This window comes from Zingiber officinale, chromosome 5B (assembly GCF_018446385.1).
Source record: "Zingiber officinale cultivar Zhangliang chromosome 5B, Zo_v1.1, whole genome shotgun sequence".
NCBI classification, from domain to species: Eukaryota; Viridiplantae; Streptophyta; class Magnoliopsida; order Zingiberales; family Zingiberaceae; genus Zingiber; species Zingiber officinale.
The window spans coordinates 123,023,303-123,037,824 of NC_055995.1; the positions used below are offsets into that span (position 1 = coordinate 123,023,303).

General features: G+C 39.8%; 1 protein-coding gene across 1 annotated transcript; it reads right to left on the reverse strand.

Annotated features, from left to right (window-relative positions):
* Positions 1-10,074: 10,074 nt before the first annotated feature.
* On the reverse strand, positions 10,075-12,117 carry LOC121987004 (zinc finger protein STAMENLESS 1-like). The gene is made up of 6 exons (XM_042540923.1): positions 12,107-12,117; positions 11,936-11,998; positions 10,972-11,078; positions 10,755-10,877; positions 10,567-10,648; positions 10,075-10,480 (listed from the first exon to the last, which is right to left on the reverse strand). Exons 1-6 carry the CDS (start codon positions 12,115-12,117, stop codon positions 10,075-10,077), a joined length of 792 nt encoding a protein of 263 aa, XP_042396857.1.
* Between the last annotated feature and the right edge of the window lie 2,405 nt (positions 12,118-14,522).

The following is a 14,522-nucleotide window of genomic DNA, read 5'->3' on the forward strand; positions in this document are numbered from 1 at the left end:
CTCTTTGCCATTATCAAAACACGGATTCGATCGTTGGATGCTTCCCGCACCAAAAAGAGTTTCTTCACTTTCTTGTCTCTTGGGACTTCAAACGGTTCCTTGACAATCATCATGATGTCCCAATCCATTTCGAAGAAAATCTCCATCTTCATCATCCAAAATGTGATGCCCCATAGACTTCCTCCTTCATACTTTGGAGGTGTAATCAAGCCAATCATCCTTGAGAGTTGCTCTTCTTAACGGTTAGTCTAGTGATGTGCGACCTTTCTCTGATACCACTTGTTGAGGATCGTTGATAGGCTAGAAGGAGGTTGAATAAATCATTACGCCAAATTGCTTACCTACGTATTCGTTAACACAGCAGAATACATACAAATATGAATATGATGTTGGGTTGCAAGGTTGCAAACAAAGTTCCATATTAAAAATACATGGGAAAGATCATGGGTATATAAGGAAAAGATAATCTCCATTGGTATGAGACCTTTTGGGTAAAGTCTAAGAGCAAAACCATGAGGGCTTAGGCCCAAAGTGGACAATATCATGCCATTGTGGAGATATCTAAATCCTTTTTGGTCATGACAATTGATATCAGAGCTCGGACTGCCAGAAGGTCTAACCATCGACTGTGCACAAGAGCTATGGTCTAATTGAGCCATGTGAGTAGAATATTGACCTCGAACAAAGAAAGTTGGGCTCCCATGTCCGAATCAAGAGGACCAGACATCAGACAGAAAGTCCTAGTTGCGGCTAGGCAATGAAGTCCTAGTAGGTCAGGTGGACCGAGGGGCAGGAAGACCTGATGGGTCGAGAATCGGACGTGGGAAGCCTGTGGTCCTTCGTTTGATGCGGGGATTGTTGGGTTGCAAGGTTGCAAACAAAGTCGCACATTGAAAATACATGGGAAAAATCATGAGTTTATAAAGGAAAGATATCTCCAATGGTATAAGACCTTTTGTGTAGAGCCTAAGAGCAAAATCATGAGGGTTTAGGCACAAAGTGGACAATATCATGCCATTATGGAGATATCTAAATTCTTTTCGATCCTACATATGATAGCTAAGACAAAGATAAGAAAGAAAACAAGTAAACCACTACACATCGATTTACGTGATTCAGAGATAACTTGCTCCTACTCCACGGTTGTCCATAAGGTGGATGATCCCTATCCGTCGGTGGATTAACCCCCATTAAACTCCGGCTATCTCAAGTCTCCTTGTGGGTGGAGAAATCTCATCACAACTCTTAGCAAGACCTCTTAGAACACAATGAGCACTTGAGACTTTGGTGACTACTAATTAGGATTAACCACCACTAATTTTATCAACCATTGTCAGCCACCCCAAGTTCCATTATATAAAGCTTGTGGAAAATAGCAAAGATGATTATACCGTTACCAATCAACTAGTGTCAAGACCAATCAACTGGTCCTCTGTGGAATTCGACCATTACAACTCCAACGGCTCGATACCAGTCGACTGGTTCCAAGACCAGTTGACCGGTCCACTTCGGTTGAGACAATAGAAATATTCTGTTCTCCCCAGCTCGACCACCAGTCGACTAGTACATACACCAATCAACTAGTAAAACCCTAAACTTAGGGTTTCCCTTCTGAGTACATTTCTCTCGCACTCAAACCCTCACGACTCACTTGACTCTTCATCACAGCCTTAACCTCTTGCCTTCAAGCGTTCTTCCTTTGGCTCTCGTCCCTCGGATGCATTCAAGCCCGCAGCTTATCCCAATGTCATCATTCGCGTATGCCTCAAAGTGCGCTTCCCTCGGCTCTTTTCCTTACTGCCTTATCCACGGTCTCTCGGATGCTCCATCCTTCACCAAACTTGAAGCTATCAAGCTGAGTCATATGTGTATCCTACAAATCTGCATAACTCAAATACACATATCAAATACAAGGGTAAACCTAACTTAAAACCTTTGCACAAATATCAAAACATATGGTCATGCGGACCCTCAAGATTGCATCCAACATAAACTCCACCTTGTCATCCATTATGATATGGTGGATCTACTTAAAGTTGAGGGCCTCCTAACAATGAGGAATACAAAAGGAGGTAGAGAAGTTTTATCTCTCAAAAGCCTCTTGAAATAATCACCAAGCGATCCTTGGTTCCCCAAATGTCTTCTTCTGCATCTTCCACCAAGTGGTGCCCTGGGCTTGTAAGTGATAAGCAACAAACTCCATCTTTTTTGCATCAATGTAGGTCATATATCCAAATGTACCTTCGAGGTTATCTAACCAAGTACGAGTGGTCCATGAGTCAGAAGCTCCTTTGGAATAGAGAACATCGATCCTTTATTAATTTGGCTAATATAGGTATACACACCTTGTCCAATACCCAATTGGTAGTAGTAGGGGCGAGTATCAATATTGGTGTTTTCTGAGACTGTGCTTCTTGATCTCTACTAGGTTGTTGATGAGCCCGATCTCTGTTTTCCAACTTGGTATCAGTTGGTGCCACAGGAGATTCAACATTCTCTACATCGGGTTCGGGTCCCTAACGTGTTAACTAGTCACTTCCATGGTCGACCTTGACCATGATTGCGAATAGAGTTGATTCACTACGTGTCATCCTACTAAACCAAATCAGTGAATACCTAATAGACAGGTGTAGAAATAGTTATACAATCCTACTAAATTAGAGAGAGTCTAATCAATTATACCTCAATTTTTATGATATTCCACTTGTTTAACAATAACCTACACTAAGTAGGGAACACAAAAGGTAAGATAATCACAAAAAGTATACCTTACTTTCCTATAACTCAGAAATATCCTTCGGCTTGCCTTGCTTCCCAAACTCGGAAAATCGTAAATCGAAACAAGATGAAAATTCCAAAATCACAAAACCCAGCATTCGAACTCGAACCATGCTCTGATACCAATAAAATTGTCACGCCTTGAGGGTCTACTTGTCCGTCAAATTGGACAGTACCCCCAAGTAACAATATAGGAAATAACCCATTTCAAATCAATAAAAGTCAACACAAACATCGATGCAATATAAAATTATAACTCATAACAACTTATGCGTATATGTATGCATGAACATGTGAACATACTAACTAATAAGCTAAAACCAACAATAAAAACATTTGATACAGAAAGAAAACTATAAATACAAGCAGTGGAGAAATACACCAAGCAACCCAACAGAAATCCAAACTCGAATGGGACCGGTGCCAGGACCTCTGAGTAACATAACACATCCTCTACTTGCAAACTTAAAAATAGACAAAAAAAAAAATAAGGGATAGTGAGTACAAAATACTCAGCAGGTATAAGAAGATATTGCCTGATCAATATATAAGGAGATCAAAAGGAAGTCTTCTCATGTAAAATATTTACTACAAAAATAAGAGTTATGACATAAAATTATCTACTAAATAGATCATAACCAACAACGTAATCCATCACTAACCTGCTCCACCAGGTATAGCCAATAAATCACTTGCATAAAGCAAATAGATAACACGCATATAACAAATATATAAAGTCCTAACTACGCGCAGACTCATATTACCACTATCTGATCTAGTGAGCAATCAAGGTCACTATCTGCGAGCAAACTCAGTTTAGTAGGTAGATAGGATAAGGTAGCTATCTAGCTCCTCAACTACTGACTATAGGAGGAATCACGCTACCACTATCTAGTCTAATGGGCAGTCAAGGCGTATAAATGTCATTATTTGCGGGCGAACTCATACTACCATCATTTGGTCAAGTGGGCAAATAGGATGTATAACTATCTAGCTACGAACTATAGAAACAACGCTCTACCACGGATGGTCCCATGGACAATCGTATGTATCATGATCGCTAACAACTCTCTCAAAAATGAATGGGAAACAATGATCGTCAGGATATACTAATATAACGATAAGTAGAAAATAAATAATCACATATGATATAACACTCTATAACCATATTTCGGTCTAACTTTACTAGCATATATGTATGAGCTTAAATAACTAAAAAGGATCTAGTAAAATACTTGATATCCTACACTACAGTATGATCATTTTAACAATAAGCACAAACTTAAATCATCAACCAGTGGTCAAGCAGGATACTCAACATCCTACACTATGATATGATAAATCATACATATATGAAAATCAAGCATGAAGAATGATGAGACTGTATAGATATAAAATGAATCATCTCTAAGATCAAGCAATACAAGGTCAAACTCAAGAGATAATATGAATAAAGTTAAGATAAATAAATAAATACTACCTAATTAATATATAAATAAATATAATTATGCACTAAAATTAAAAATATAAAAAAATATAAGCATGAATTATTCATCTCTATTGTAAATCATTCTAACCGACTTCCGGTCAAAAGTCTGTTTTTAGCTCGAAATGTAGTCTCTTAAATAAATCATTAAATTGATTATCATCTAATCAGCTTAAAGTAAGGTAATTATACACCTAATTAATCACCTAAGTATCCCGATTAATAATTTTATTTACTATTTAATCAAACGACAATAGTTAATTAATTAATTAACCATACTATCACTTAATTACATCATCACATAATTAATCGATAAATCAATAAATTTAATAGATCTGTTATTTAATCAAGCATTAATAGAAAAAACCTAACTTTTAATCAAACCCATTATTAATTATTAAACAAGTTAATTAATCGAATAAATTAATAGTTACCCACAGCTTTATGATTTTCCTCCGGTGGTGGTGGTTCCTGGCGGCGGGTGGACGACAGTGGTGTCGCATGGCCGGGACGGCGTCCAACAAACAGTGGCGGCAACGAGGCAGCGTGCTCGCTCGGTGATGAGGTGTGGCGGCTGGGTCTCTCGGGACGACATGGTCAAGCCGGACGACGGCAGAGGCAGAAAGAGCGAGCGTGCGCAGGGAGTTGCGACATCGGAGGTCGCAACTGAGTCGCCACTGATGGTTGAGGCAGCGGCGGATCTTCCGGCTCGGCGCCGTACGGGTGGGGAAAACAGGGTCGACCAGCAGCTGCCGACGGGATTGGAGCTGCTCATGGCAATGTCTCGTAGCGAGGGAAAAAGGGCACGGGAGGTACGATGCATGTAAAAGAGATATTTATGAGCGTTGCCCACCAAATGCAACTCGATATCCCCTTCCACGAGCTCTAGTGGTTTCTTCCAAATCTATTGAACCAACCTGTTTTACACAAGCAAACAAGGATCCAAACTGGCGTAGTGCAATGGCTACAGAATTTGATGCATTTCTTCGCAATGGAACATGGACTCTAGTTCCGCGCACTCCCTCAATGAATGTTGTGGGCTCTAAATGGGTATTCCGTCTTAAGCATCGAGCTGATGGTTCTCTTGAAAGATACAAAGCTCGACTTGTAGCTAAAGGATTTAGTCAACAACCAGGTATTGACTTTAATGACACTTTCAGCCCAATCATCAAAATTACATCTGTCAGACTATTATTATCAATAGTTGTTAGTTCTAATTGGCTTGTACGACAATTGGATATTTCAAATGCATTTCTCCATGGTCATCTTGAGGAAACTATATTTATGGAGCAACCACCTGGTTTCATTCATCCACAATTTCCATCTCATGTTTGCCAACTCAAGAAATCCTTATATGGTCTTCGACAAACTCCTCATGCATGGTTTCATCGACTATCTAATTGGTTACAAGCTCAAGGATTTTCTGGATCAAAGACTGACTCGTCTCTATTTCACAAATATAATGATGAAAATATGATATTTTTTCTTATTTATGTAGATGACATTCTGATAACCGACAATGATCACAAGGGTATCACAACTTTATTAAGTCTTCTCAATCAAGAATTTCCTATTAGAGATTTGAGTATTGCTCGTTTTTTTCTTGGTATTGAGCTTATTCCACATGAGGATGGCTATCTTCTCTCTCAGAGCAAATACATTACTGGACTTCTTCAAAAAGCCAAAATGGATGGAGCACGTCTGGTCTCTACGCCAATTGCTATAAACAACTCTCCAACTTCATCCTCTCCTGCTCTATCTGATCCACAAATTTATCGAAGTATTGTTGGGGCCTTACAATATGTCACTATCACACGTCCTGATATTACTTTTGCGGTAAATCGTGCTTGCCAATTCATGTATGCTCCAACCGAACAAAATTGGGATAATGTAAAAAGAATACTTCGCTATCTTAAAGGCACTATTCTACATGGTCTTCTTTTATATCGCCAATCATCTCGAGATTTACATGCATATAGTGATGCGGATTGGGCAAGTTCTCCTGAAGATAGACGCTCTACTAGTGGATATGCAATATTTCTTGGACGAAATCTTATCTCATGGAATTCGAAAAAGCAACCTACGGTATCTCGTTCAAGCACTGAGGCAGAATATAAAGCTATAGCAAATACAACGTCAGAAATTATTTGGCTTCAATCACTTCTCTCTGAACTTCATCTTGCATCAAATATTGCACCAAAAATTTGGTGCGACAATATTGGAGCAACATATCTTACAGCAAATCCAATCTTTCATGCTCGTACAAAACATGTGGAAATTGATTTTCATTTGTTCGTGAACGTGTAGTAACTCAGCAGTTATCCGTCTCTTATATTTCTGCTGAAGATCAAATCGCTGACATCTTTACTAAGCCACTATCCAGACAACGTTTCAACAAGTTAGCAAGCAAACTCAACGTCAGAGATCTCCCGCTGAGTTTGTCGGGGGGTAAAAGAGATATAACAGAATTATCCAAATTGACCAGATCAAATTACCAAATCAAATCATATTAGTATTTGGATTATTCTAATAATTCTGTTATAATTATTCTTAGAATAATTCTGTTATTTATTAATTAGTTATTTGACCAAGTACTTTTGAACATTATATATTGTATTGTCCTTAGGACAAATATCAATGAACAATAGATTTTATTATTCTCATCTTATTCCTTCCTCTCTCCCTATTCTTCTTCTTACAGCATGGAGGTGGCTTCCCATCGAGGAGAGCACAGTTCGCCCGCGTTTGCTCGCTGGGCAGGCGTCGGGTCAGGGGAGAACACGGCTCCGACGACGTCTGCTGGTGTGGATGGAGGCGTCAAGCTGGCCGACGTCGACGGTGGCTGCCACGACGTGCGAGCGGTGCGGGTGAAGAAATAAGCACAATGGCAGCGTTTTTTAAATCAAAACTTAGGCTTTGGTTAAAAGAAACTTAAATTTATTTCAATTAACTTTAGCCTTTATATCTTATCCATTTATTCCTATAAAATCTAAAATAATTTATTTAAATTTTTTAAAAAATTAAATTTTTTTATTAATTCATATAAACTTATTTCTCTATTATTTATTAATTTTTATATTTTTATTTTCTTAAATAAATTCATTTAGTTCAAATTTTTAATCGTTGTAAATCCTTTTCATCCTGATTATTAAACACGTAATGGTTAGCTGACTAGATAAGACTCTGCTAACTTAGCATTTATTTTATTTATATGAAAATAAATAATCTCCATTTATTTACCGTCAGTGTTACGATGTTGGAAGTCACTTGAATAGGGACATACTCAAGTAATCAAATATGTGTCATAATTTGATAATTGGATACTATTAAATATTTATGAAATAAATTAGCTAACCATTAAAAACTTACAGCAAGAACACTTACAAATCCCTTCATATAAGGTAGTGAAAGGATGGACCTAGGAGTTTTTGATGCAAAAGCATTCCAAATATTAAGAGTTTGAGGAGTCATATAATTATATATTGCCTTAACCTAATTATAACTTCCTAGGTTGTCAAAATTATCGATAATATCTATAATTTTTAAAGGCAACTTATATGTATTAGAAATAAATAAAATAAAAGAAAAAATATACAAAATAGCAAAACATCCTTATTTGAATTGACTCGAAGAAAATATGCCCTCATTAGATTTTCCAATCTAGATCGATTTAATTCTTTATTTGGAAAAAATATTTCGAATAATGCACCAGAAGCAATATTTGAATCCATCTCAACACGTCTGCTTCTATTTGGAATTCTAAGCAATAATATAACATTTTTGGTTGTGAAGGACACAACCACGTTAGAGAATTTGAATGTCTCTTCCAAATTCCAATTCTCAAATATGTTCACCAGTAATCCTCTAAGATGTCGAATTTATGGTATACTGAGGAATAACGTAGAGGGACTACTTCTTATAACACTTATGTGTTCCGTGGAGTATAACTCCTGAATGATCTTTTATCTTTTCCTGTGTAGAAGTTTTAGAATAAAAATCTATAAAATGTCCCAACTTACTCATCTAATATAAATTTTCCTCCAGAATTGATAATTGTATCTCATTTACTCGACTTAATATATTTCTTTTACTTTCCTACCATATGACAAAACAATAATCAAATTTTGTATAATTCAATCAAATATTTTTAGTAAAATAAAGTTAAATTAAATTTAGTCACTAACTCTATACAACAAATTAAAACATAAATAACCATTATGAAATTTGAATGTTGTTAAGTTAAACTAAGTTGATGAACTATGAAAAACAATACAATGAGATATATAGGTAGGTTAGAGATGATACAACCTATTTAAATTAAAATATCCTTCAAATATTTTAGGTATGAAGTATGGCATAGAAAAAATAAAAATGGGCTTTGTACCAATTAAGTTAAATAGTATTACCAATTAAGTTAAATAGTATAAACAAAGTTAAATATAAAGAATGTGTTTTCATAAATAAAGTTATAATGAAAACTAAATGAATAATTAAAAAATAACTTATATTCTAATATTTTTTACCTTTGGCGATGATGATGTATGTTTCGACATTCTCATAGATGTGCTAATGTGGCGCCACAGGGCAAGAAGGAAGGAGCTAAAACAGGGAGATTGGTGAAGCTGAAGTTTGACCTAGAAATTTTCGGGAATAGCCGGTGAAGGATATGATTTCGACTTACGAAGAGGCAGGTGGAGGTGAAGAAGTCAATAGGTGATGCAGGACTTAGCCGGTGAAACATTGAGCATCGGTGATGTAGGACTTTGCCGGTGAAACACTGATCGTTAGGAAGAGCAACAAGACTTCAGCGCTGGTGAAACGTTGAGCGTCGGGAAGAACAAGCGATGTGGTTCGAAAGGGGAAACATGGTTCAAAAGGAGTGTCGGAAATAGCAGGTCAAAAGGGGGAAGTTGGGGTTTTGTGTTTTTGAAGATGAGTGGGACAGGTTTCGTCTTGAACGTGGGGAGAGCAGGTCGAAGGGGGAGTTAGGTTTTGCGGTATTGAAGATGAACGGGACGGCGTGTTCGGAACTTACTTTAGAAGATCAGCCGAGGTGGACTGCCCCGTGGACAACAGCGACGTGGACGAGGGATAAAATCGACATAGCCTACGTGATTTAGTTATTTATAAAATATCCTACTAAACTTAATTACAGCTGGTTAGTAAAAAGCTGTATATTGTTTAAAAATTGATATTTTTAAAATCGGATGGAAAATTTTATCTCATGCTGCTGTTCCAGTGGTGGCATGCTGCGCTGGTTGCCAGCTTTGTGTTGCAGGGGCGCCATGGTCGCAATGTGCTTTTGGGGTTCACTGGACTGGTCGCGTCCACGTCCAAGTACGCTTCTCCACTTGTAGCTGTGGCGAGTTGCTCTTAGTTTCGATCGAGAATTGCTCCACGTACGCTGCTGAATTAATCTGTTTTGATTCTGCCTTTAATTTGTTTGCAGAAGCGAGCATGCATGCCTTTCCATGGCGTACTGATTACTGGGAAGAGATATCTGTGGATAGTTCTGCATGCACTGGTTGATAGTTCTCTTTAATTAGACAGTTAAAATTCTATAATAAGACTGAAAACATCTCAGTACGTAAGTTCGAAGGCCATGAACTAATCTTAAAAATTATTGAACAAGACTGTGCGTGCAGGAACTTCCAACCGAAGAATCCCGAGTCCTGACCAGAATATTTCTGTTCCAATTACATTGGCTTTGGAAGAACGAGCTTGGAGGTCTAATTAAATTGTGGATGTTCCATTTGTCAGCGTACATGCCGCAAACTCAGGAAGTCACATCGTCAGTAATAATAATTCTTCTACTTCAGATTGCATGGCGCACCATGATCTCTTGAAGTCGCTGGCCGCGCTTCCTCGACCGAGGAGGAGCTGTGAGACAGAGGCGCTCCGTAGCATGTAAAGCCGGGATCTCGATGAGGACCGTACTGTGCTTGACGCTGGGCGCTCCCGGAGGCGACATGGCCAACACAGTAATCGCCGATGGTGGCGCCGGAGCGTTGGACGCGTGGCGATGTGTATGGAAGCGAGTGTGAGGGTGGGGAATAAGAAGGATAAATGTATTGCTGCACGGGTGCATTCGGATAAACCACTGGTCGGAATTGAAGAAACGCTTCTCCGTTAATGCTGCCGCCGCCGCCGCCGGCAGCGAAGTGTTGGTAGCCCCCGATGTGGATTTGTGAGCCCGTGCGAGCTAGATCTTTCAATCTGAATATAATGGGAAGAACCAATTGGTAAGGCATTTTTTCTCTTCAGTTTATAAATATGATCAAACCACACACGTTTATATATACCCGATGACTGCTGCAGCGCCGGCGAGACTTTCGTTGCAGAACACCAACCGACGAGCTCGATTGAGCGTCTCGGTTTCTTTCTCTAACAAACAGGTACAAGAATGTATCAGCAAAAGTATTTTTTTTTTTTAAACTAATGTGCATGGAACAAATTAAATATATAAATAATATATGAGTCTCTGTCGTGCCTTGTCGATGCCGGTTCATGTGGCCGCCTAGTGCTTGAGATTTGCAGAACTTGAGGGAGCAAAATCGGCACTCGTACACCCTCTCGGCTTCATCCTTTCCCAAACCCTTCTTTCTCTTAAACCCTGCAGTCAACGCATTATAATCCAAGTTCAAAGGTAAAGTATATGTTGACCGTGCACAAATAATTAAAGTCGTTATATACATCTATCTACTCACGAGTACTGCCGACGGAAGCAGCAGAGGCCATTGGGCTTTCCACTATCGGCTTTTCGCCGTGTTCCGCAGGGTAATCGTTGAGATCGAGAGAGTTCTCCTCTGCTTTCCTGCAAACCGAATCACACAGAGCAATTATGCCTTCATGCATACATATGAACAAGCGAATGAATTAATCATCCGGAGGCAGCTTAATTAAATAGTACGTACATGGTGTACATAAATATTGCACCGCTCAGGGAGAAGAAACAAGAACAAGGATCCAGAGGAAGAGAGGTAGAAGAAGGTGGAGTGATCAAAGGGAAATACAACGGGCCAAGAACAAATCATAGACTGTAGTTTGGCATACTGCACTAGGTACGTAGCGCACGACAAGGCTCTGCATTTTTATAGCACAGGAGGGATGAGTAAGATCCGAGTGTGATTGAAAGTCCTCTATCAGTTTTCCCACTTCCTGAGAGCTCTTCTCTCCTCCCAGCCGTCTCTTCCTCTCTCCCCACCCTTGTTCTTCTCTTCATTTTCTCGTACGAGCCAAGAGGCAAGGGCTTCGGGTACTGTGAGTAATAATAGCATATTTTTAATTTGTTTAAGCTGAGAGCAGAGTTGAGAGGGACGTTGCCTTCTCCCGTCCGACTCCACCTAGTCACCACTGTTCTACTTCTTCACGTTCACTCGCCAATTTGATCTCTGAAAGTAATGTCTCATGGGATGGTCATATGTTGCGCATGTTATTATGCCAGGAAACGACATGGGCTTCATTTACCAAGTGGTAGTTGGATACTTAGTTGAGAAGGACATGCATGCCAAGGCTATAAGGGCTAAGACGAGGGCTACGAGAGACAAGAGCTAGCCATCACGGATTACTGTACTATTGCCTTGTGCTGCCCTCGTTGCCATCGACGACTATGTACTCTCTTAATTAATTACTCTCTTAATTAATTATGGCACTACAGTTGCTTTGGCTAACTGTTCACCAGAAACTACGCGCTGATGCTCTTTGGTAGTCAGTTGTTCAGTTGAAGTCGTCTGACTGTGAATAGAAACTAGAAACAGTGTCGACATATAAAAAAGACAAATGAATACATGAGTACGTAGATAGACTTTTTGATGAGGTTTCGTTGCAAGTAACCAAGTTTACTTTTCCAGCATCGACTAATTCGTAAATTTTGTATAGATGAAAAGACTTCACTTGTATCATATATACTTCATCTTCTCTCCTTTTTTCTCTTCGTGACATGATTTATATATGAAAACTTTCTTATTGAATCGAGTGCATTGCTAGATGTTTATTAAAGTACAGTTATGGCTCTGGTTGAGAGTAAGTAATTAACTTTTGTGAGTTCATTGAAACATTGGCATTGCTGGCCAAAACACAATGTGTCAGGAGCTAACCCTAGCTAGGTGCTAGTTGTTTTGCTCTACCTCTACTATATACTTGCTCTTCATTCAAACATCTTTTCCTCAAACCTAGCTAGCCACCGTAGAGAGTTCCTTCTGAACACTCTTTTATATTTTGGTACTGTCATGAAAGCTACGATGGTGTGTATTCACAATCTCTCCTTTAAAATTAACTTTTGTTAATATCCACCTCCTTATTAATTAGAGTGATCCTATCTAAAAGCAATAGAGATGACGCGCTGATTAGGGGCCGTCGAGGTGACTCATATATTGACTAGGAGAAGATTCTGAGCTGAAAGGAGACAACGTTAAGCGATCCTAGAATTAAGAACTACGGACTTGCGCACACCACAGACAGAACTAACGAGAGTGTTAGAGCGAGAACCAGGGAAGGGGTCCCTAGCGCAGACCCTCCAATGTGTTGGACCTCGTGGTTGTTTTGATGTGATCAACCAAAGTTAGTTAGGTCCTATGTGTTTTTGATCCCTGTGTCTAAGTGTGCAGGAGCGCAGGAAGTCGAGCGGAAGACGCAGCTAGCGAGAAGGACGGCACGTGTAGGGAGCCGACGAGCTCAGTGCGTCCGAAGGACGAGAGAGCTGCGGAAGAGTACACCGGTGGGCGAGAAGAACGTGCACAACGTTCGAGGGACGTAAAGCCGGGACAGAAGACTGCTCGAGGAGAAGGCTTGAAATTAGGTTCGGGTGAGTCCTATTTCGGTTGGCCGGAATCACCCAAATTCATGAAGCTTCGGAAGTCAAAACAAAGGAGAAAGGATGTTGGAAATGCAGCTCAAGGCGCCTTCATCAGGTATTGGAGGCGCCTCCACACTGGAGGCGCCTTCAATCCTGTTTGAGGCACCTCAGCACGGGTCAATTCAACCGTTTGAGCGCGAATAGAGTTTTATCCGCTTGACTTGGTTGAAGGCGCCTTGGACCTTGTTGGAGGCGCCTTGGACCTTCGAGATAGGATTTTCAGGAGCTATTTAAAGGCCCTTGAAGCTAGGAAATATTCATTCATTTAGACAATCAATTCTGTAATCATTCCTAGCAATAGTTCTGAGCTTCTAAGTGTGTAAAAGGTTTCTCCGCCTTCAGAGAAGGAGATCGTTAGTGCGCTTTTCACCGCTTTGGATCAACAACTATCTTGGTTGTAACCAAGTCAACTTCTGGTCTTCTCTAATTCTTTTGTTTTATTATTTTATTATTATTTCTATCTATTTTGAGTTGAAAAGCCTTGAGGAGGGTATACTTTTATTTTACAAGTAATTCACGCCCCTCTTGTTGGCCCTGCTGCACCAACAAATGGTATCTAAGCCCGGGCTGCCAAAAGGTTTAACCACCGACTGTGCACAAGAGCTATGGTCTGTTTGAGCCATGTGGGTACAATATTGACCTCGAACAAAGAAAGTGGGGGCTCCTATGTTCGGATCAAGAGGACTAGATACCAGGCAGGAAGTCCTAGTTGCGGCTAGGCAAGGAAGTCCTAGTAGATCGGGTGGACTGAAAGGCAGGAAGACCTGGTGAGTCGAGGATCGGACATGGGAAGCCTGTGATCCTTTGTTTGAGGGGGGGGGATTGTTGAGGTTGTAAGGTTGCAAACATAATCTCATATTGAAAACACATGGGAAAGATCATGAGTTTATAAGAGAAAGATATCTCCATTAGCATGAGGCCTTTTGGGTAGAGCCTAAGAGTAAAACCATGAGGGCTTAGGCCCAAAGTGGACAATATCATATCATTGTGGAGATATCTAAATTCTTTTCGATCCTACACAACGCTCAAGTTAGAACAGTAGCCGAGCAAAAATGGAGAAGACAGTGAACAGTAGAACCATAATAGTGTGCAGATGCACATGCTTTCATGCACGTAGGTGAGCATACCTAAGCATGTCTGACCAACTGAGAAGACCCCCTTTTATGCTGCCTCTCATATCCTCCGCAATTAATGAGGTGATAGAGAATGTCTGATGTCAGAGTATGTCGAGTAGTAGAGTATGTACGACAACATATGTCAGAGTAATGACATATTCCCTAATAAGTTGTTATGATTCTTTGGCAATGTTATCCTAGAGAGAGTCTAGTCGGCTATAGATTAGGAGTTATGCTCATGAAAAGTGGAGAGATGATCAGCCCTATAAGTCCTGTCGATGCTGAGGCT